At 41.6% G+C, this 22,877-nt stretch overlaps 1 protein-coding gene across 5 annotated transcripts in view; it reads right to left on the bottom strand.

The window, feature by feature from the left end:
• Positions 1-22,211, bottom strand: part of SETDB1 (SET domain bifurcated histone lysine methyltransferase 1) — a 30,453-nt gene extending 8,242 nt beyond the window's left edge. The window contains exons 1-15 of one of the 5 annotated variants that reach the window (XM_060090492.1): positions 22,131-22,211; positions 21,916-22,010; positions 20,727-20,997; positions 19,880-20,031; positions 9,704-9,738; positions 8,433-8,532; positions 7,552-7,677; positions 7,183-7,384; positions 6,199-6,272; positions 5,069-5,259; positions 4,151-4,280; positions 3,299-3,473; positions 3,057-3,215; positions 1,799-2,422; positions 1,237-1,353 (exon numbers count right to left, since the gene is read on the bottom strand). In XM_060090492.1, the coding sequence (XP_059946475.1) occupies positions 1,237-1,353; positions 1,799-2,422; positions 3,057-3,215; positions 3,299-3,473; positions 4,151-4,280; positions 5,069-5,259; positions 6,199-6,272; positions 7,183-7,384; positions 7,552-7,677; positions 8,433-8,532; positions 9,704-9,738; positions 19,880-20,031; positions 20,727-20,986 (2,345 nt within the window). In that variant the 5' untranslated portion in view covers positions 20,987-20,997; positions 21,916-22,010; positions 22,131-22,211. Of the gene's footprint in view, positions 1-1,236; positions 1,354-1,798; positions 2,423-3,056; positions 3,216-3,298; positions 3,474-4,150; positions 4,281-5,068; positions 5,260-6,198; positions 6,273-7,182; positions 7,385-7,551; positions 7,678-8,432; positions 8,533-9,703; positions 9,739-19,879; positions 20,032-20,726; positions 20,998-21,640; positions 21,732-21,915; positions 22,045-22,130 lie in introns of those variants that run through there. The other 4 variants (XM_060090496.1, XM_060090497.1, XM_060090493.1 and 1 more) reach the window with 4 other exon arrangements.
• Between the last annotated feature and the right edge of the window lie 666 nt (positions 22,212-22,877).

Raw genomic sequence — 22,877 nt, 5'->3', positions numbered from 1 at the left:
TTATGCCCAATCCTTACACTTCTCTTCAGAAGTCTCAATGCCTTTTTCTCTTAAAAAAAAAAAAAATTAATAAATTTATTTTTTGGCTGCGTTGGGTCTTCATTGTTGCATGCAGGCTTTCTCTAGTTGCAGCAAGTGGGGGCTACTCTTTGTTGCGGTGCACGGGCTTCTCATTGTGGGGGCTTCTCTTGCTGCTGAGCACAGGCTCTAGGCTCGTGGGTTTCAGTAGGTGTGGCACATGGGCTCAGTAGCTGTGGCTCGCGGGCTCTAGAGCGCTGGCTCAGTAGTTGTGGCGCATGGGCTTGGTTGCTCTGCGGCATGTGGGATCTTCCTGGAGCAGGGCTCGAACCTGTGTCCCCTGCACTGGCAGCCAGATTCTTAACCACTGCGCCACCAGGGAAGTCCTCAATGCCTTCTTGACATTTCCACTTGGGTTGCCTAACAGGCATCTCAGACTTAACGTGGCCAGAACAGAAGCTGAATTTTACTCAGACCTGCAACTCTAGCTCTAGTCTTCCATCTCGGTAAAAAGCACCAGCATCCACTTAGTTGCTCAAGTATAAAATTTAGGACTTGTCCTTGATCTGTTCTTTCCCTCCCATTCCGCAACCTATGAAGTTCTGCAGCTCTACCTCCAAGTGCATCCCCAAGTGTACCCGCTTTCATCTCTACTGCCACCTTCATTCTAGTACAAGCCCCAGCAACCACCACTTCTTACCTATGTTCCTGAAAGTATCTAATTGGTCTACCAAATTCTACTTTTGCTGCCCTAAAGACTTATTTTTCATAGAGAAGTCAGAGTAATCTTTAAAAGGCAGATCACATCATTTGCCTGCTTAAAATTCCCTAACAGCTTCCCATCATATCATGAATTTGACTCTAATTTTTATTCTGATTTACAAAGTCCTATATAATCAGGTCTCCTCTCTGAACACATCTCGCTTACCAGAGTAAACCACAATCTGTTAGAATAATCGTACAGCTCTGAAATCAAGGCTATCTTTTACTGCATCAGAAAATTGCTAGATACTATTCAATCATTATATGTATTCATTTCGAGGAAAGCTCAAGGAAGAAACATGTGCTGTGAATTCAGTAACTAAGGCTTAATTGATAAAATGTCTGTTTCAGTTATCCTATTTTTGGCTCCAATTTTTAGAATTCTGATGGTTGTTACAAGCACAGAAAAATAAGAATTCAGTCTCTGAGGTGCTTCACTTTCCCCTGACTACTTACCCTGTGGGCAGACACTCTTCTAGTCTCTTGTACTGGTAGCCAGCATTAGGGTTGATTTGGCCGCCTGGGGTGCAGGCTGTAGCCTGGATAGTTAGCTGATGGCAGGCACACTTGGACCTGTATAAAATAGAAGGGTACAACAGCTACAGCTGTGAGACTTTCTTTAGAGGCAAGAAGTTACTACTGATAAAAGGATGGTGATAAAGTAGTGAAATTTTTCTTCTTGCATACATATAAGTGAGAAAGTTAGAGACAGAATATGACAGAGTGAGAATAAGATAAAGAAATAGAGAACAAAACAAGTGGCAACCGAAAGCATAATGGAGGGAAGCAAAGGAAAAGGAGAACCAGAGAAACGAACGTAAGACACATGCATCCAGGGTTAAGCTGTGGGGCCCCAGCCTCTCAGTCTCATAGTTTTCATGGAGGCCTTACGGCAGGAGCTCCAGCTAAGGAGGTAAAGGGAGGTGAGGAAAGGAGTGCAGTATAAGGCAAAGAAGTGGAAAGAAAGACAATCACAACAAAGTTGGAGGCAGGGCCAGCAATTCCCTAACCAACTCACTTGTCCCGGCACCCATCTTTGCAGTCACAGCGAACCAGAAATTCAGGGTCTGTGTTAATGAAAACACCCTTGCCCGGGATTCGTTCCTTGCTGTAGGCCACCTGAGGTGGGGGAGTTGTGTCAATCTCATTGACACAGGACAGAGGAACATCTTCCTTCCCATAGGTGATGTCCAAAATATAGTAAAAAGGCTTATAGGGCTGAAACTTTCGGTCCACAAGAACATATGGATCCAAACAGAACATCTCCAGGAAAAGGAAGTCACAGCCTGTCTCAAAAAGGTAGCGCTCAATCTCTTGCATTGTCCGAAGGCAGAGGCCACAGGGTGTCTTATAGATAACATGAAAGCCCATCTTGCGGTTAACTCGGCGCCGGGCTGTCATCCGCCGGAAGTCATACAGTAGTGGGACTAGGAGAGGGTTCTTGCCCCGATACTGCTCATTTCTCATAGGTCTGACTCGAGACAGACAAGTATAGCTGCAGACATGAGGTAAGTAGAAAAGCTTCTCCATGGGGGCGCGGTAGGAGGGCTCTGCCGGGGCCCGCTCCAGCATGCCATGGAAGGCTGGGGGTGCTGGGGGAGCTGGGGGTGCTGGGGCAGAGGTTGTGGATCCTAAAGGTGATCTGCAAATGAGATGCAAGAATTCAGATAACAAAGCAATAGCACCTCTCTGGTGTACACTTAGTCCATCAGCTGGCTCAACCACTTTTCTAACCTTTCAAATAGCTGTCCTCTTAAAGCTAAAGATGATACAAGAAAGTCAAATTTCCCCTTGCCTTACTAAACCTGGACAATGACATGCTCTGGTTACTCTTCAGTGACTGATGATATCTCTATTTCAACAGCATATATTTTCCTAAGATTTTTTTTGCCTGTGACTTATGGAAGTAGAGTCCAGTCTTCTACCAATGCTAGTTTTTCCTGCTATGTGTCCTATAAATGCCCTTACTGACTCCCACGATTCAAGGAAAGAGGCTACAGAGTTCCCTTTCTATTGTACCAATGATGACACCATATTCAATAGCAATCTTAACAAATTACTTTCTGGTGATTTTATTTTTAGGCGCCTAGTTTCTAATTCAATTATTTTTACATTCTGCTTCCTGGAAACGTCCAAGGTTAAAGCTTCCTTTTCAAGTTCAAACTTCTCACCATCATAATCTTAACTAGACCCCTATGGCCAAGGAACCTCCCTATACAGTGACCACTCAGTCCACACCGCCAACACCCCCAACAGAGAGCCTGAGATTTTCTCACCTATGTGTCTGACTGATCCCAGGTTTCCCACCAGGGGCATTTTCACTGAGTGCAGGGGATGTAGGGGAGGAATGACCAGAGCCCACAGATCCTGGCCGGAAGGATGTGCTTTTTTTGGCTACCTGCTTCCGAGATTGGGCAAGCTGGCTTTCCAAGCTTCTAGGAGATTAGAGATCATATAGTAAGGGATACAGAAAATACAATATGAAAGCAACTGGCGAAAAAGAAGGAATAGCACTCACTCACTGTCACCTGCCTGGGGGGACAGAGGTGGACCAGGTGGGGCAGGTGGGGCAGGTGGGGCAGGTGGGGCAGGTGGAGCTGTAGGCTGAGGGGGCTCCACTGGCTTGAACTGGGTTCCAGTACTGGTCAGATCCTGAGTGTACTGGACCACGGGACCTTTGCTCCTCACAGCACCTATAGGAAAAAGGAAATTGACCATTGAGAAGATGAGAACTGTGTCATTTATATTCATGCACACATCTAATCCTCAATTTATATAATCTAAAAAAGCAACAGTGGAAACATTTTGACTAAGTGCTAAGACCATCAGATCTCACTATTTACACCAATGAGTGGGAATATTGGCACAGGCTGACTTTTACTTAAATAACAGGATTTTATCTTCCTGCCTCAGACGATTTACATTAGTAATTATCTTATACTTTGGTAAAATTTTTCAAAAACGCATTCTTCGATCAACTAATGTTGTCTGGAAAAATTAACCAGAAAGTATGCCAGGAATATATAAAAACAAAAACAAAACCGGTTTGGGCTTTAAAAAAACTGACCACAGATAACACACAAAAGCATATAATCTTCACGTGGATAACAGAGGTAATTACTACCGACAATACCCCTAACCTAAGCCAGTTGTTTCAGATTTTTATGTGCTTTTTAGAACAAATCAGAGCCACAGCATGTGGAGGCAGCATCACACACCCATCACCACCCCTGGAAACAATTCAGGGCACACGTCCTACTGTCAATGCATCAGTAGTGTAATCCTCGCAAACAAAGGATATAGCTGTACATAAACCCCTTTGCTGGTCTGTCCATGTCTTCCTTCTCCCAGGGTATCTTTCAGGACATACCCATATTTGGACGTGTCCTGAGCTGTCCGCCTTGCTTCTTCTCTAGTGCAGAGGCCGAGGATGTCTTCATGCTGAACATGGGCTCCAGCCGTGTAGAGCCTCGATAGATCCATTCACATCTTTTGTCATCCTGGGGGATTGGGAGGAAGGAAAGGTGGCGGGGGGAATGGGTTAAAGGCTAGAATCTACACCGCCACTTGTGAAGAATATATACTATGTGCCTCCCTTGGGCGAAATCTCTCTGATGAGCCCTGAATTCCCTATCTATTCAATAAACTTATGTGCCAGGCTCCATGACAGGCATCAGGAATTCAACAACAACAACAAAAACAAACAAAAAACCCCCAAACAAAAACATATATTCCTTGTGTGAAAAATTATAAGAGAGATGATGTTTACACTGAGTATAAGAAGTGTAACAAGGATCATAAGGCCTTAGGATCAAAGGGCTGAAATAGTTCAGAGAAGAAATATAATTCTAAGAAAGGCATGAGACAGAAGAAAAGGATAGGTATAGAAGATCTAAGAGTTAAACTGGGCCTTGAAAGATCATCGAGACCTCGAATTCACTGATCCTTCTTTTTTGTCCCACTATGCTATCAAAGCCCTAACCCTGGCAAACAGAACTAGCCGCCTTCTCTGTACCTACATGCATTGTGGATACTCCTGGAGAAAAACAAAAACACTGTCATGCAGATTAGTGTCATAATTAAATACAGGGAATTTATTTTTAATAACCACTCATATAGGAACCAAAAAAGAGATAAAGTAAAATTTGACCCAAAACAGCAGGAACAGGTAAGAGGGTAAGAAAGAGGAAAACCATGGCATTTCTACAAAATCATCATCATTATTGCCTCTTATGCTCCCCCATCTCACCCAAATCCCTGCCTCTAAAACTCTAGGGAAGAAGAGTACCAGGAAGAGGATCCTGACTAGGCTGCCGTCCACCTCCTCAACTCGGGACTTCCACCACGTGCCTTCCCACTCAGTCTTGATAAGCTGTCCACTCTTGAGCAAAACCATGGGGCGGTTGGGGTAAGCAGTGATATACTCCTCTATGAAGTCTCGGCAGGAGATGTCTTCTATGTCCTCCCAAGTCTTTTTCACTGTCCCAAGGAAGAAGTAGGGCTGAGAGAGGGCAGGTAGGGCATGTCTTGATAGGGGAAAATGGTTGGCAAGGAGACGTTTGGTATTTTTCAGGTTGGGAGGGAGAGAAAAAATAAACGAAGAAATCATAACCTCAAGGGAAGCAAAACCAAGATCACCTAAAAGTATTGAACCTAATGTGTAAATGTACACTCAAATAAAGTAAATACTAAATAAGCAATATGAAAACATAGGTGAGGCACTAATTTCATAAAAATGTTTGTTTCTTCTTAGGAAAAGTCAAGTGGAAATTCTTGCTAACTTGGTAAGTCTAAAGGTAAATCAAAAACAATCAGGTGGCACCATGAAATTGATTTTAAAAAACCTGTCCTTCCTTCTCATGCTCTATCAGGCTTTTAAGGGACCCTGGATGTATTTACTGCCATGTTATGGGGAAACACAGCCATGTTAGTTGACTATTCTGCAATTAAAAACAGTTGCTTCTGTTAAGAGTCTCTCCCAAGCCAGAGTCACAAGTATAGAGGACACTACGAAGCCCCCATCTAATACAGCTTCTGTAGAAAGCACCATGAGAAAGTGCTATGAAAGCACTATGCAGACTACAGATTTATACAAATGTTAGATTAAGCATGAAACTAGAAAAGAAGTAATATCTTCTCAAACCTAAATCACTCAGAAATGAAATCAAAAGACATCTACAATATGAGCATCCACTCAAGGTCAGTCATCATCTTCTAGTGTCTGACTCCTTGGCTGCAAAGACCCAGCACTAGAGATGAGCAAATAAAACTGTAACTCTCAAAGGACATTAATCAAACTTATCCTCTTTGAGACTAAAGCACCAAAAACATTAGGGCCTTTTAATTGGTTGTCTTAAGAAGAAATACAAGGTAGAGGAGGAAATGGATAGAACTAAGGAAGAAAGGAGGGACACTCACGTGGCCGGCAAATGGGATACAGTTCAGACTGTGTAACATAGGAAGCGTAGCCATCATCAAAGAAAATGAGAAACCTGTAAGGAAAGAGTGATGGTAGAAAGATTGGGGGTTATGATATTTAACATGACCGACAGAAATTATCCTATCATAGCTTCCACGCCTCTGGATCACAAACAGGACACACTCCAGGGGAAGATGTTTGGTGCACTACTTTCTTCCTACTATTCTCTCTTCCCACCCCAAGAGTTAAGAATTCTCCCTTAGGTTAGCAGATGCAAACTATTACATATAGAATGGATAAACAATAAGGTCCTACTGTATGGCACAAGGAACTATATTTAATATCTTGTGATTAAACCATAATGGAAAAGAATATTAGAATTCTCCCGGGCTTCCCTGGTGGCGCAGTGGTTGAGAGTCCGCCTGCCGATGCAGGGGACATGGGTTCGTGCCCCGGTCCGGGAAGATCCCGCGTGCCGTGGAGCGGCTGGGCCCGTGAGCCATGGACACTGAGCCTGCACGTCCGGAGCCTGTGCTCCGCAACGGGAGAGGCCACAACAGTGAGAGGCCCACGTACCACAAAAAAAAAAAAAAAAAAAAAAAAAAGAATTCTCCCTTAATCTAACCAACATATCCCCACTTTGCCAAAAGCTATTTATTCTCATTACACTGTCGGATTCCTACACTGCTGAAAAACATTTAGTCTCCATTTCTTCCTTCTATATGAATTCTCTATTCCACCTAACCATTAATCAATCTGAATTATTCTCCCCTACCTAGTTTTCTCCTTGAGAAAAGGAGAAAAAAGGGTGGGTGGGGGGGAGCGAGAAAGAATCATCCACATGACTCCATGGAAAAGAAAGAGTTTCTGGCCACTGGGGACTAAGAACACAAAAGCTAATTGTGAGATCTGGACTGTGGCTTGAACAGGGCAGGTGCTGTGCTCCCGGCTCCCACTCTCTTTACAATCCTCTGTCCAGGTACCTGAGCTTGTTTTTGACGTTTGGTGTCTCAGCTACAATGCCAGCGTAGAGCCAGACCTGATTCCCATCTTTGTATTTGGCCACTACTCGACTGCCCACATACAGCTTGTCAGCAGGAGGGTGGTAATCATAGGCAATATGGTTCCCTGACAGAAGACTCTTTCCTTTGTTGTCAAATTTCACCTTGTACTTCTTTCCTGGCCCTGAGTAAAAGGGAAAGATAAACAAAAAATTTAAAAAACCATCAGTTTCTGTGTGAATCCTGGTTGCTACGTGAGAGACAAAAGGCAAGGCTATGGGGAAAAGAAGCAATCAGCATTGGAGACCTGCAGGTTGTCTTTCATTAGTTCTTCCTCTAGCTTGAACATACCAACCGTCTGGATGGCAATAAGGGTGCCTTTGTGCCACGTCTTAGTTCTCTTCTTGCCCAGAATGCGCATGCTAACTACCAGGTCACCATCTTTACTTAATTCTCCAGACATTTGACTCAAGGTTCCTAGGAAGAAAGCATAAAGAAGATATGGCATAGACTGGGGAAAGAATGGAAAAATAAAGAGAGTACTGGGTTACTGGGGCAAGTGGGGTAATCTTTTGATCTTTAGCCACTTTTACTGCTCTGTTGGCCAAGGGCCGAAATATGACACAGCCGAATCAACTGTTTATGCTAACAGGAAAAACTTGAATTGAAATTCACATGTAACTCAAGACCATCTCACTTTAACCAAATATTTCCAACTCCTTACTAATAATATTAATTACCACTCATTAAATGACATGTAGCATTTTATAAAACATTTTCCTGGGAGGGATCTCTTAACAGCCACACTCTACAAAGCTTCCCTCAGACCTCTTTTTAAGGGTTTGAGTTACTCTCTTCTCTTTAACCTTCATCTGGAAGAAGAAATCATGAGCATGGAGCTAAAAAGGTATTTGGACAAAGCCATCACACAGTAGAAAACCAGCAGACAAAAGACTTAAGCCAAGGGACTTCCCCGGTGGTCCAGTGGTTAGGACTCCGCACTTTCACTGCCGTGGGCCTAGGTTCAATACCTAGTTGGGGAACTAAGATCCCGTAAGCTGTTCAGCAGGGGGTGAAAAGACAAGCAGACAGCAAGGAAAATCTGTGGTGTTAAAAGAACCAAACAGAGGTGGAGAAGGATTCTGAAATGCTAAAACAAAGCCAGTTATCCATGAAATCTCTTTGTAGGATTTCACGCCTGCACCTACACCGAGGTGCCTCCTGACTCTAACCTTTGTGTAGATCCTGGGAACTGCTCTTCTTGTTGACAGCATCCATGAACTTCTGGACATCTTGAGCTGACTTTCTTAAGGCAGCCATAGCTTCACGGAGCTGTAAGGAAGGGGATGAGGGACACAAGTTTTAAAATAGTAGCACCGGTTCTTTTTTAACATCTTTACTGGAATATAATTGCTTTACAATGTTGTGCTAGTTTCTGCTGTACAACAAAGTGAATCAGCTATAGGTATACATATATCGCCATATCCTCTCCCTCTTGCGTCTCCCTCCCACCCTCCCTATCCCCCCCCACCAGGTGGTCACAAAGCACCAAGCTGATCTCCCTGTGCGATGCAGCTGCTTCCCACTAGCTATCTGTTTTACATTTGGTAGTGTATATATGTCCATGCCTCTCTCTCACTTCATCCCAGTTTACCCTTCCCCCTCCCTGTGTCCTCACGTCCATTCTCTACATCTGCATCTTTATTCCTGTCCTGCCCCTAGGTTCATCAGAACCATTTTTTTTTTTTTTTAGATTCCATATATATGTGTTGGCATGCAGTATTTGTTTTTCTCTTTCTGACTTACTTCACTCTGTATGACAGACTCTAGGTCCACCCACCTCACTACAAATAACTCAATTTCATTTCTTTTTATGGCTGAGTAATACTCCGTTGTATATATGTAGCACCAGTTCTCGAGAATAAGAACTTGTCTTTTAAAAAGCAAAATAGAATGAGTTATGTTTAGAAGCTTATAGTTACTTTATCAGGCAAAACCTGCCCTTTCTTACAAATCTGGTTCAGAAATCAGCTTTAGGAAACTATCCTTGATTAATTTAACTGCCAAATTCTACATTCATATAGCACTCAGTGCATGCATCTATTAAGAAACTTCTGGGGCCTCCCTGGTGGCGCAGTGGTTGAGAGTCCGCCTGCCGATGCAGGGGATACGGGTTCGTGCCCCGGTCTGGGAGGATCCCATATGCCGCGGAGCGGCTGGGCCCGTGAGCCATGGCCGCTGGGCCTGCGCATCCGGAGCCTGTGCTCCGCAGCGGGGGAGGCCACAACAGTGAGAGGCCCGCATACCACAAAAAAAAAAAAAAAAAAAAGAAAGAAACTTCTGCATTCTTTTAACACCTATTAGAGAACTGCAACCCATAGGGCTGATTATGCAGGGTGAATGATTATATGCTGATAGCTGAACTGACCGAATGGTCAGGCCAAAAGTTTCTCCCATTTGCATATTCTTATCTCTCACCCTTCTCTTACCCATCCCAACTTACCTTCTGGTCTTTTGGAGTTCTGCTCCCAGCATCACCTACAGATGAGAAAAACTCTGAGTGTAAGGGACTTACACATAAGAATTTCCAAGAAATCAAGAACTAAGCTACTTAACAGGATTACCATGGAAACATTATTGATAACAACTGAAAACTAGATATAGATATACATATCTATGTGAAAGTACCAAAAGCATTCAGAAAGATACACAGCAAATAGGTAACAGTGCTTACCTGGGGATAAAGTACTGGGACAGGTGATATTCTGTGGGATTTGGGATTTTCAAATATTTGAATTCTCTTTTTTTAAATTTATTTTTATTTTTTGGCTGCATTGGGTCTTCGTTGCTGTGCGCGGCCTTTCTCTAGTTGCGGCGAGTGGGGGCTACTCTTCGTTGCAGTGTATGGGCTTCTCATTGTGGTAGCTTCTCTTGTTGAGGAGCACAGGCTCTAGGTGCTCGGGCTTCAGTAGTTGTGGCACACGGGCTCAGTAGTTGTGGCTCGCGGGCTCCAGAGCACAGGCTCAGCAGTTGTGGCACATGGGCTTAGTTGCTCCACGGCATGTGGGATCTTCCCAGACCAGGGCTCGAACCCATGTCCCCTGCATTGGCAGGTGGACTCTTAACCACGGCGCCACCAGGGAAGCCCAAATATTTGAATTCTTATAACAATAATTTAGTTATGGGTTATTTGAATGATTTGAAAAGTGAAATTTAGTCAGTGAATTAAGCAAAAATGTTTCTTCTTGAGTAGTGCTGTCCAACAGAACTTCCTGCCATGATAAACATGTTCTGTATCTACACTGTCTAATATGTTAAAATTTGGCTACTAAGCACGTGAAATGAACTTTAAATTTTACTAAAAAATTTTTTAAAATCAGGTATAATTCACATACCAAGAAATTTACCCATTTAAAATGTTTAATTCAGTGGTTTTTAGGGTATTCACAAGGTTGTACAACCACTACCACTATCTAATTCTAGAACATTTTCATCACCCTGAAAAGAAACCCCACTAATGAGTATGGGGTTTCTTTTCGGAGTGATGAAAATACCCACTAGCACTCACTCCCCATTCCACCCTTCCCACAACCCCCAGCAACCATTAATCTACTTTGTGTCTCTATGGATTTGCCTATTCTGGATATTTCATATAAACGGAGTCATATTATATGTGGTGTATCATATCAGATTCATCTATGTTGCAACATTTATCAGAACTTCATTCCTTTATATGATTGAATAATATTCCATTGTATGGCTATGACATATTTTATTTATCCATTCATCAGTTGATGGACATTTGGGTTGTTTCTGCTTTTTGGCTGTTAGGAATAATGTTGATAGGCACATTTGAGTATCAGTTTTTATGTGGGCATATGTTCTCATTTCTCTTGGGTATATGGCTAGGAGTGGAATTGCTAGGCCATAAGGTTTAACCTTTTGAGGAACTGAAAGATTTGTCCAAACTGGCTGTACCATTTTACATTCCCACCAGCAAGTTAGAGGGTTCCAATTTCTCCACATCCTTGTCAACACTTATTACTGTCGATCTTTTTAACTATAGCTATCCTAATAAGTATAAAGTAGTTTTGACTTGCATTTCCTTAACAACTAATGATGTTGAACATCTTTTCATATACTTATTGGTCATTTTCACATCTTCTTTGAAGAAATATCTATTCAAATCTTTTGCCCATTTTTAACTGGGTCAGTTGTCTTTTTATTCTTGAGTTGTAAGAGTTCTTTATACATTCTGGAAAATACTAGGCTTCACATTTCACATAATTTATTTTTTTATTTTTGGCCACATCACATGGCTTGTGGGATCTTAGTTCCCTGACCAATTCTCTATTTGTGGCAAGCGGGGGCTACTCTTTGTTGCAGTGCGCGGGTTTCTCATTGCAATGACTTCTCTTGTTGTGGAGCATGGGCTCTAGGTGTGCGGGCTTCAGTAGCTGTGGCACACAGGCTCAGCAGTTGTGGCTCGCGGGCTCTAGAGCACAGGCTCAGGAGTTGTGACGCATGGGCTTAGTTGCTCCATGGCATGTGGGATCTTACTGGACCAGGGCTCGAACCCGTGTCCTCTGCATTGGCAGGCAGATTCTTAACCACTGTGCCATCAGGGAAGTCCCAACATGCAGTTTTTTTGTTTTTATTTTTGGCTGCATTGGGTCTTAGTTGCAGCACGCGGGATCTTTGTTGTGGCATGCAGGATCTTTCGTTACAGTGCGTGGGCTCTTCGTTGCAGCACACGGGATTCTCTAGTTGTGGTGCACAGCCTCCAGAGCGTGCATGCTCTAGAGCTCGTGGGCTCTGTAGTTTGCGGCACGTGGGCTCTCTGGTTGAGGTGCACAGGCTTAGCTGCCCCACGGCATGTGGGATCTTAGTTCCCCAACCAGGGACTGAACCTGCATCCCCTGCATTGGAAGGCGTATTCTTAACCACTGGACCACCAGGGAAGTCCCCTTCATGCAGTTTTTATGTTGTTTTTTATCTCCACACTTAAAATAACTAGGAAAGTATTCCCTATCAGGACCTACAAATCTGATTCTTTTTTCCCCCAATTTTTTTATTGTGGCAAAATACACATAACACAGAATTTACCATCTTAACCATTTTTTTTTTTTTTTTTTTTTTGCTGTACGCGGGCCTCTCACTGCTGTGGCCTCTCCCGTTGCGGAGCACAGGCTCCGGACACACAGGCTCCGCGGCCATGGCTCGCGGGCCCAGCCGCTCCGCGGCATGTGGGATCTTCCGGGATCGGGGCACGAACCCGTGTCCCCTGCATCGGCAGGCGGACTCTCAACCACTGCGCCACCAGGGAAGCCCTTAACCATTTTTAAGTGCACAGTTCAGTGGTATTAAGTACATTCATGTCACTGTGCAACCATTACCATCAGTCATCTCCAGAACTCTAAGTCACCAAGTTAAGACATGAGAAACAGGACAGAGGGAGCATGAGGGAGTATAGTCACAGTCTGTACAAAAGGTCTGAATTAAATGTCCAGCTTTGCTAAAAATATAAGCAGAAACTTTACACCAATAAATTGAATACTTAAGAAAAAATATAAATTACTAGAAAATTACAAGTTACCAAATCTGACTCAAAGAAATAGAAAAGCTTTGCACAAAGTAAATAGATACCTAGATGGCTTCACAGGCAAATTCTATCAAACACTCAAGGGATACATAATTCCAATTTTGCAAACACTTCCCAAGAAAAGAAGAAATACTGCCTATTCCATTCTACAAGGCCACCAAAATCTCAATATTAAAATCACAGAAGGGTAGTACCCAAAAAAAAAAAAAAAAAAAAAAAGATATATATATATATAGGCCTATCTCTGTTATAAAAGTGAAGATGCAAAAATCCTAAATATCAGCACAACAAATCCAGAAATGTTTAAAAAAGATATATTTAGTTGGAGTCATCCAAGGACTATAAGGTTGGAAAACTTAGTGATTTAAAGAAAAATATCCACATAATAATTTTACTAGATATATAAGGTATGTTCAATAAAATCAACATCTACTCATGATAAAAACTCCCAGCAAACTAAGAATATGGGACAAGTTCTATTACCTGACAAATGACATCTTTGAAAACCTGTAACAAGCAATCAGCCTTAATAGTATAAGATGAAAACATGCCCTTTACAACAAGCCACAAGGGCTGCTCTCGCCTTCTGAGATGGCCCACACTCTGTCTGTGGAGTGTGTTTCTCTCTAAATAAATCCACTTCTTACCTATCAAAAACAAAACAACCAAAAAAAACCACCAAACAAGCCACAAGACAAGGAAGTCCTTGTCATCATCATCACTCCCATTTAACATTATAATAAAGGTCTTAGCTGGTGAAATATGACAAGAAAAACAAGACTTATCTGCCATAAGTATAGGAAAGGAGGAAAAACTGCAATTATTTTCAGATGACAGTCTACATAGAAAACTTAAATGAAATCACAGAAATAAAAATTTAATAAGATTGCCAGATACAAAAATCTATATGCAAAAGTCAATTGCATGTCTATATACCAGCAGCAACTAGTTGGAAATGTATTTTATTAAAAAAAATATTTTTTGTGGCTACTGAAAATGGTAGTTGGGAATAAATCTGACAAAAGACGTGCAAGCTTTCCGTGGAGAAAATTAATCAACCCTCCTGAAAAATGTTAAGGACTACATAAATGATCTTTGTATAGGAGAGTCAAATACTATGAAATTATCAACTATTCCTAAATTGATCTTGTGATAACGTCAATGGTTTGGGGGTTTTTATTGGTGGGGGGGAAGTGGGGAACATGACAAGCTAACTCTCAAATATAAATATAAGCACAACAGGTGAAAAAGAACCAAGACATCTGTGAAGATGAACAAGAAACTGAGGTTACTAGAGTTAAAAGATATTATAAAGCCACAGTGATAGGCTCTACAGAGTTGAAACAGGAGGAAATGAAGACCAGTGAAACAGAACAGAAAGTCCAGAAACAAACCCACACAAATATATGGAAATAATTTATGGTAGAGTAGGCAATAGGTAAATCAATAGGAGGGGACGCATTTCAATAATGGTGCTGGAAAACTGTTTAAGAACAATATGAAAAAAAGAAAATACCTTGGATATTACACAAAAAATAAATTCCACTTGGAATTAAGACATAAATGTGAAAGACAAAACTATGAAACTTTCAAAGGCAATGTAAAAGAAGATCTTTATAGACTCAGGGCAGTAAGGATATAAAAAGCAATGACAATAAAAGAAAATGTTAACGTTAGAACTTCTGTTTATTAACAAATAACATAAAAAGTAAAGACAAGGGCCTCCCTGGTGGCGCAGTGGTTGAGAGTCCGCCTGCCAATGCAGGGGATACGGGTTCGTGCCCCGGTCTGGGAGGATCCCATATGCCGCGGAGCGGCTGGGCCCGTGAGCCATGGCCGCTGGGCCTGCGCATCCGGAGCCTGTGCTCCGCAACGGGAGAGGCCACAACAGTGAGAGGCCCACATACCGCAAAAAGAAAAAAAAAAAAAAAAAAAAAAGTAAAGACAAAACATAAGTTTGGAGTGATATGTGCATTTTATAACTGCAAAGGATTAGTAATTATAATTACAGGAATAATAGGTAGACTTCCTATGAATTAAAAAAAAAACAGTTGAGCAAATGAGCAAGATACATGAACAGACATAACAAAGAAAACCTACAGATGACTCACAAACACATGAAAAGATTCCCAAGTTCATCTGTAGACAGGGAAATCAAATTTTAAAATGAGAGTGTTAAGTGTTGTCAAGGATGTGGAACAGGGCTGCCCTGGTGGCGCAGCAGTTGAGAGTCCGCCTGCTGATGTGGGGGACGCGGGTTCGTGCCCCGGTCCGGAAAGATCCCACATGCCGCGGAGCGGCTGGGCCCATGAGCCATGGCTGCTGAGCCTGCGCATCCGGAGCCTGTGCTCCGCAACGGGAGAGGCCACAACAGTGAGAGGCCCACGTACCGCAAAAAAAAAAAAAAAAAGGATGTGGAACACAGGCCACTCTCAGCCACTGGTGGTATAAATATAAATTGGCACAACCACTTTGGAAAGCTGTTTGGTCATTAATTATCCAGCAAGGTTGAAAATTCCATATTTTAAGAACTAGCGACTCCACTCTTACAGTACCCTAGGATATCTTAAAAAGATTCTTGCACACGTGCATCAAGAATCATCTACAGGGCCTCCCTGGTGGCGCAAGTGGTTGAGAGTCCGCCTGCCGATGCAGGGGATACGGGTTCGTGCCCCGGTCTGGGAGGATCCCATATGCCGCGGAGCGGCTGGGCCCGTGAGCCATGGCCACTGAGCCTGCGCGTCCGGAGCCTGCGCGTCCGGAGCCTGTGCTCCGCAACGGGGGAGGCCACAACAGTGAGAGGCCCGCATACCGCAAAAAAAAAAAAAAAAAAAAAAAAAAAAAAGAATCATCTACAAGACTATTTAGGGCATTATTTACAATTGCAAAAAAACTGAAAACAAATGAAATGTCAACTGTTCGGAGACTAGATAAACTGTGGCATATTCACATAATGGAACACCATACTGCAGTAGCAACTGAACCAAGCATCACACATCAGCATGATGTTGAAGATGTCTTTGAAGAACACATACAGTGTCTAAGATTCCATTTATACAGTTCAAAAATAGGCAAAACTACAGCACTTCTGCTAATAGTGATGTGACAAGATTGGACAATCCCCCTATGCAGAAAACAAGTATAAAACCGGACAAAATTGTCAAAAGCAATCATTTCAGGACTTCCCTGGTGGTGCAGTGGTTAAGAATCCCCTTGCCAATGCATGGGATTGATCCCTGGACCGGGAAGATCCCACATGTTGCAGAGCAAGTAAGCCCGTGCACCACAACTACTGGGCCTGAGCTCTAGAGCCCGCAAGCCACAGCTACTGAGCCCATGCACTGCAACTACTGAAGCCTGTAAGCCTAGTGCCCGTGCTCTGCAACAAGAGAAGACACCACAGTGAGAAGCCCATGCACCGCAATGAAGAGGAGCCCCTGCTCGCTGCAACTAGAGAAAGTCTGTGTGCAGCAACGAAGATCCAATGCAGCCAAAAAATTTTTAAAAATCATTTTAGGACACTGGAAATTTGAAAGGCAAACAATAGATTGATAAGTATCCCTGAAAAACTGCTAAAGCTTCTGGTAACAAAGGTGGGGGTCTATGTATCTCTTGCCTGGGGCAGCTCTCATCCCTGCTCCACCTCTAGCTTGGTGGGCAAAAACTGTAGCTTTATCACTGAGGTGCTAGCCATAACAAGCAGATTTGCTAATTTGAGGTTGTAGCTCTTGTTTAGGGTAAGCAGCAAACCAGTAAATTTAACGAGGAGATTCTGAAAATGAGAGAGTCACAGACAGGCTTAGATAAATTCTCTATACATTTCTGGGTGACTGCTAAAATATGCATATGCAAAAAGGACCCAAGAGTGCCTGGTTAAAAATGAAACCCAAGGTCAAAGAAAAAAATCACAAAGGAAATTAAAATTTATGAGTTACATGAAAATGAAAATTCAACATATAAAAATTTATGAGATGCAGCAAAGCAATGCTCAGAGGGAAATTTATAGCTTTAAATGTTTATATTAGAAAGGAAGAAAGGTCTAAAGTCAATAGTCTCAGCTTTGACTTTAAGAAACTAGAAAAAGAAGAGCAAATCAAACCCAAAAAAAGTGGAAGGAAGAAAATAGAGATCAGAGTAGAAATCGATGAAACAGAAAACAGAGAAACAGTAGCAAAAATAAATCAATGAATCCCCAATACTGGTTCCTTGTAAAAGAACAAAAATTGATAAACCTGTATCTAGACTAATCAAGGAAAAAAAGAGATCTAAATAACCAATATCAGGTATGAAAGGGACATCACTACAGAACCTATAGAAATTAAAAAGGATCATAAGGGAATACTATAAACAACTTTATGGCAATAATTTAGACAACTCTGATATAGTGAACAAATTCCTAGAAAGACACAAATGAACAAAATCAACTTGAGAAGAAATAGAAAATCTAAATAGATATTTCAGGTAAAGAAAATGGATTAGTGATTATATTAAAATAGATATATCAGGTAAAGAAAATGGATTAGTGATTTATCTTCCCATGATAAATTCAATGTGATATCCTGGATTGGATCCTGGAACAGAAAAAAGTCCAGAAATTGAATAAAGTCTGGAGTTTAAATAAAAGTAATGTACCAATGTTTGTTTCTTAGTTTTGACCAATATATACCATGGTAACATTAACATTAGAAGAAACTGGTGAAAGGTATGCAGGAACTCTCTATTACCTTTGCAATTTTTCCATAAATCTAAAATGATTCCAAACTAAAAAGCTTCCTTAAAAAAATCTTTCCACGAAGAAAAGTCCAGGCCAAGATGGTCTCATTGCTTAATTTATCAAACATTTAAGGAAGAAATAATACTATTCCATACAACTCAGAGGAAGGAACACGTCCCAACTCATCTTATAAGGCCCATATTACCCTGCTACCAAAGGCAAAGACATCACAATAAAACTACAAACCAATAGCCCTCAAACATATGTGCAAAATTTTTTTAAACATTTGCAAATCCAATACAGCAACATATAAAAAGGATTATACACTAAGACGAAGTGGGAGGTGGGGATGGGGGAGTTATTCCAGGAACAAAAGATTGGTTTAACATATAACAAATAATTATTGTAATATATCCTATTAATAGGATAAAGGACAAAAGCCATATGATCACCTGAGGACAACAGAGAAAAAGTAGCTGACAAAATCTGAAATCGAATCCAGCTATTTTAAAAACTCTCAGCAAACTAGGAGTAGAAGCAACTTCTCTCAACCTGATAAAGGATACCTACAGCTCACATCATAATTAATGACTAAACATAAAATGCTTCCCTGATAAAATCAGGAACAAGAAAAGGATGTCTGCTCTTTTTTCAACATCATACTGGAGGTTCTAGCAAGCATAATAAGGCAAGGGAAAAACACAAGACATCTAGATTAGAAAGGAAGAAGTAAAATGATTATTTGCAGACAGCATGGTCTAATGTATAGAAAATCCTAAGGGAGCCACAAAGAACTTCTAGGAAACTGATAAGCTGATGCTAAAATTTATTTGGATTATATATGAAATACAAATGAATTTGGAGGACTTTCACTAAGTGATTTTAATACTTACTGTAAAGCTACAGTAATTAAGACAGTGTGGTGCTGGTATAAAAATAAACATTTAGTTCAATGTGACCCTCAAATACAACATATAGCCAGCTGATTTTTGACAAGGATACCAAAAGAAGAGTCTTTTCAACCAATGGTGGTGGAACAACTGGATAGCCATAAGCAAAACAAACCAACCAACTACCCTAAGCTCTTACGTTAAGAATTTTTATTCTTCAAAAGACACCATTAAGAAAGTGAAAAGACCACATCTGGGGAAATGTTTGTAAAATAGATCTGATAAATGAATTGTACCTAAAGTATAATAAGTCAGAAGACTTATATATATTGACTTAGAAAAGTCAATAATAAAAAGACAACCCAATTTTTTTTAAAAGGCAAAACGATTTGAATAGATATTTCCTCAAAGAACATATATAAATGGCAAATAAGTATGTGAAAAGATGCTCAATGTCTTTAGGAACATGCAAACTACAATCACAGTGTGAGGGAGTCCCCTAGTGGCCTAATGGTTAGGATTCCGGCTTTCGCTGCTGTGGCCTGGGTTCAGTCCCTGGTTGGAGAACAGATCCCACAAGCCACGCAGCGTGGCCCAAAAAAAAAAAAGCTACAATCCCACTTTGCTAGTGGGAATGTAAAATGATAAGGCCACTTTGGAAAACACAATAGCGGTTTCTTAAAAACTCAAACATACACTTACCTAAGACTTACCAATTCCACTCCTAGGTGGAGTATCCAACAGACATGAAACATAATGTGGACATTAAGACTTACACACCAGGAACTTTCCTGGTGGCACAGTGGTTAAGAATCCACCTGCCAATGCAGGAGACAAGGGTTTGATCCCTGGTCCGGGAAGATCCCAAGTGCCACGGGGCAACCAAGCCCGTGTGCCACAACTACTGAGCCTGCGCTCTACAGCCTGCGAGACACAACTACTGAGCCCGTGTGTCACAACTACTGAAGCCCGTGTGCCTAGAGCCTGTGCTCCGCAACACAGAAAAGCCACCACAATGAGAAGCCCGCACACCGCAACAAAGAGTAGCTCCCGCTCGCCGCAACTAGAGAAAGCCCGTGCGCAGCAACGAAGACCCAACGCAGCCAAAAATAAATTAATAAACTAAAAACAAACAAACAAAAAACTGTTAAAGAATAGACAAAACCAAATAATCCGTTTTGAGATATCTACATAGGTGCTAATGCCACCTATAAAGAAAAGCAAGGGAATTCAGAATACAGGTTACATAGAATGGGGAAAGGAGAATAATTCAATCAGGAAGTAGCAAGAAGTGAAAATCTATGATATCAATACTAACAATCTTCTATTTTTTTTCTGTAACAGACAAGTCCAACAGTTAGGAATATGGAGTTAGTAAGAATGGTTTCTCCTCTCTTTTATCTTCTATTTGCTCATCTTCCCACGTTTCAATTTTAATCCTGAGACTTTCCTGTCCATAGCCTCATCTCTTACCTGAATCAATACTGAGGACATCATCGTCTTCATCAGGAATCTCAATTATTTCTGTAGGCCGGAAAGCTTCATCTTCAGAACTACTGTCCCGGTACTGTAGTCCCAGTTTGGAGTAAAAGTCCTTCACCAAAGACTCACAATTAGTCACTGCCCTAATATTGGAACACACGTAGAAAAGGTCAAAGCCAGCAGAAACAAGTGTAAAAGCTATTAGAATTTATATATATTTCAGTATACACTGACCTCTATTTAAACAGGCCATATTCCAAAGTGTCTCTGTTTTGAATTTTAAATGCTTATCCCATAGAAAAATGTTTAAATAGTAGTTTCCAGAGTAGTTCTTCAAAAACCCAGAATAAGCCCAAAGCACGGTCCTTTCAACCTTACCTCATTATTTACCTTGTTGTTATTTGAAAATATGTTCTAAGTGACAACTAGGGCAGGAGAAACAAATCTTCTGGGGGGTTAGGAGTAGAAACAGGGCTCTAGGAACTTATTAAAGCTTCGCAGTTACATAAAACAGCAAGTTTTTATAATATGCACTCCCTAGATGATTCTACTAAGAAAACAAAACAATTGCTCTGAAGTAGAGTGAAGTATAAAGAAGGGGAAGGGAGTCAAGACTTGAACTCCCCTACTGTTGAGCATATTAGCCTCTGATAGATGAATATTATATTATATGGGTGGTTGTGAGGTCAGATTATGGCCCTTAACCCTTGAGGAAGAGTAAGGTTCTACATATCTGTACCTTCTAAAGTACAAAGTGCACAATGTCGTGAACAATTATACTACTTTAAAAATGTCTGCCAATTGGTAGATTTCCTCCTATTTCCTATGTGGTTCTTACCTGGATGCATCATCAAACAGCTGGTCAACATGGGCCACCTCGGATTCCTTCTGTATTACCCACGTCTCCAACTCTGCTAGTTGCTTCTTGCGCTGCTGTATACAGTCCATCTTTTCCAGTTCTTCATCAATGAACTGCCGAAGTTCCTCCATAGAGATACCCAGCTCCTCAACCACTGCTTGTTGCAGCTCTGCAATCTCTTCAGACTCCACTGCAGCTGTTGCTGCATCCAAACCAATGCACCCAGGGAGGGAGGACATACTGTTGTCCTCTACATGGAGCAGGAAACTAGAATTACTTTTGGAGTTATTATGACTGCAATAGAGAATTTCAGTCCTCTAATAAAACTCACTCCTACTCCGCTACTTGTTACTCAAATATACGTAGTTAGGTTTAATTCTATGTTCTCTTTCCCCATTCTCCAGTATCTGAAGCTGAGATTTTGTAGAGTTCTCATCTCCTGTAGGCTATAGACTATAGGCCTGAGTAAAATGCAAAAGTTTGAGAGGGCACGGAAGACATATATTATGCAACAGGGAGCTACCGAAAATAATGTTTTAGGAAACTGAAGAGAACCAATTTATTGAGGAAGATATTTCTGTGGCCTGTGTTCTTTAACTGACTAATGAGATAAATCTTTGTTTGCACGCTCTGCCTAATTTGAACAAATACTCCCCACCTGGAGGGGAGGGTTTGGTCTACAACTCCCTAATTCGTTGTTTTCTCTTTAATTACTTTCCCCCTTACATTACTTTGTTTTTGTGTGGAAATTTCCTTTTTGAAAAGTATAATACTTAAGGACAGAAAAGCTTGCAGCAAAGAGGTTTCCCCAAAGTAAAAGGAAATAAAGCAATTTGGGAATAAAACGTGGCTACTTAAAATCGACAATTCAAATACTCCCACATACAACTCACATTGGCGTTAACTGCTTTTTTTAATCAAACGGTTAAAGCAAAACTGATGCCATAATGCCGTGCGACCTCAGCGCCAGTTCTCACTGCCTCCATTTTTCTTTGGCCCACACACCGCCCCACCCCCGCGCTATCCATTTTAGGGGTGCGTCCCACCCACCCTCAAACCCAGCTCAACCCCGCCCCCGCTAGTCTACCGGGGAAGACCTCCTTCCCACCCTCGCCCGACCTCCTACCACAAACAAAACATTCCATACAAGCCCTTGGTCTCCAAATACCTCAATTAACAGTATTTCCCACACCTCCCAGCTTCCAGCTATGATGGCTCTTTCTCACCAACCAGAGCCCAGACTCACGACTCAGGGGTCGGCCTCTGTAGGAAAGAACGAAACCAAAGGGAAAAGGGAGCAGGGGGAGGGGAAGAAGCGTGAGGGAGGGAAGGGGAAGCAAAAAAAAAAAAAAAAAAAAAAAAAAAAAGACGCCGGAAGCAAACCTGAGGTGCCGTTCCGGTCGCCGCGACGGTAGCCTGACGGGGTCAAACCCAAAGGTGCAGGGCGCCCCTCAAAGGCTGGGCACACTCAGGCGAGTACGCATGCGTCGAGGCAGAGCCTTCCAGGGCACACGTGAGAAACGACCGGTCGGGTAAAGTGGGCGTGGCCTAGAGTATATTACAGAAGCTCCGCCTCTTCCACCACCCCCAACCGGTGGCAGCAATACTAAGTTTATTGTGTAAAGGCTCAGTTGGCAAACACTCTTAGGGTTAGAATTGTTTCTCACTTTTACTTGAGTTTGTTTTATTACGTAAGTTGTACAAATTGTAACAAGTCGAATATTAAGATGTAATAAGAAAAATATGAAAATTTCCTCTCCACCCCATCACTTAACGATCCCTGCTCCTTTGAGAAAAAACAGCTTACTTTTCTAGGCTTGGGTGTACAAGGTCAAACATGTGGATTTTTTAATGTTTTGTTTTCATTTAACATGTGGACATCACATGAAGTCAATAAAAAGGACAAAAGTTGTCTTTTTAACAGTTGCATAATATTTCATAATATGGCTAAACCATATTTAGGAATTTAGATTGTTTTCAATTTTTAGGCACTACAAATAACTCAACAATAAACATTAACATCCGTTTGCAGTAGTACTTTAATTTCTGTGAAAGAGATTCCCCAGAATGGAATCTGAGTAAAAAAATAATGTACTTTCTCCCATTTTTATTAGGATCTGCTATCAAATT

Source organism: Mesoplodon densirostris, chromosome 2 (genome assembly GCF_025265405.1).
Source record: "Mesoplodon densirostris isolate mMesDen1 chromosome 2, mMesDen1 primary haplotype, whole genome shotgun sequence".
Lineage (NCBI taxonomy): Eukaryota > Metazoa > Chordata > Mammalia > Artiodactyla > Ziphiidae > Mesoplodon > Mesoplodon densirostris.
This window is presented reverse-complemented; position numbering and strand designations above follow the sequence as displayed.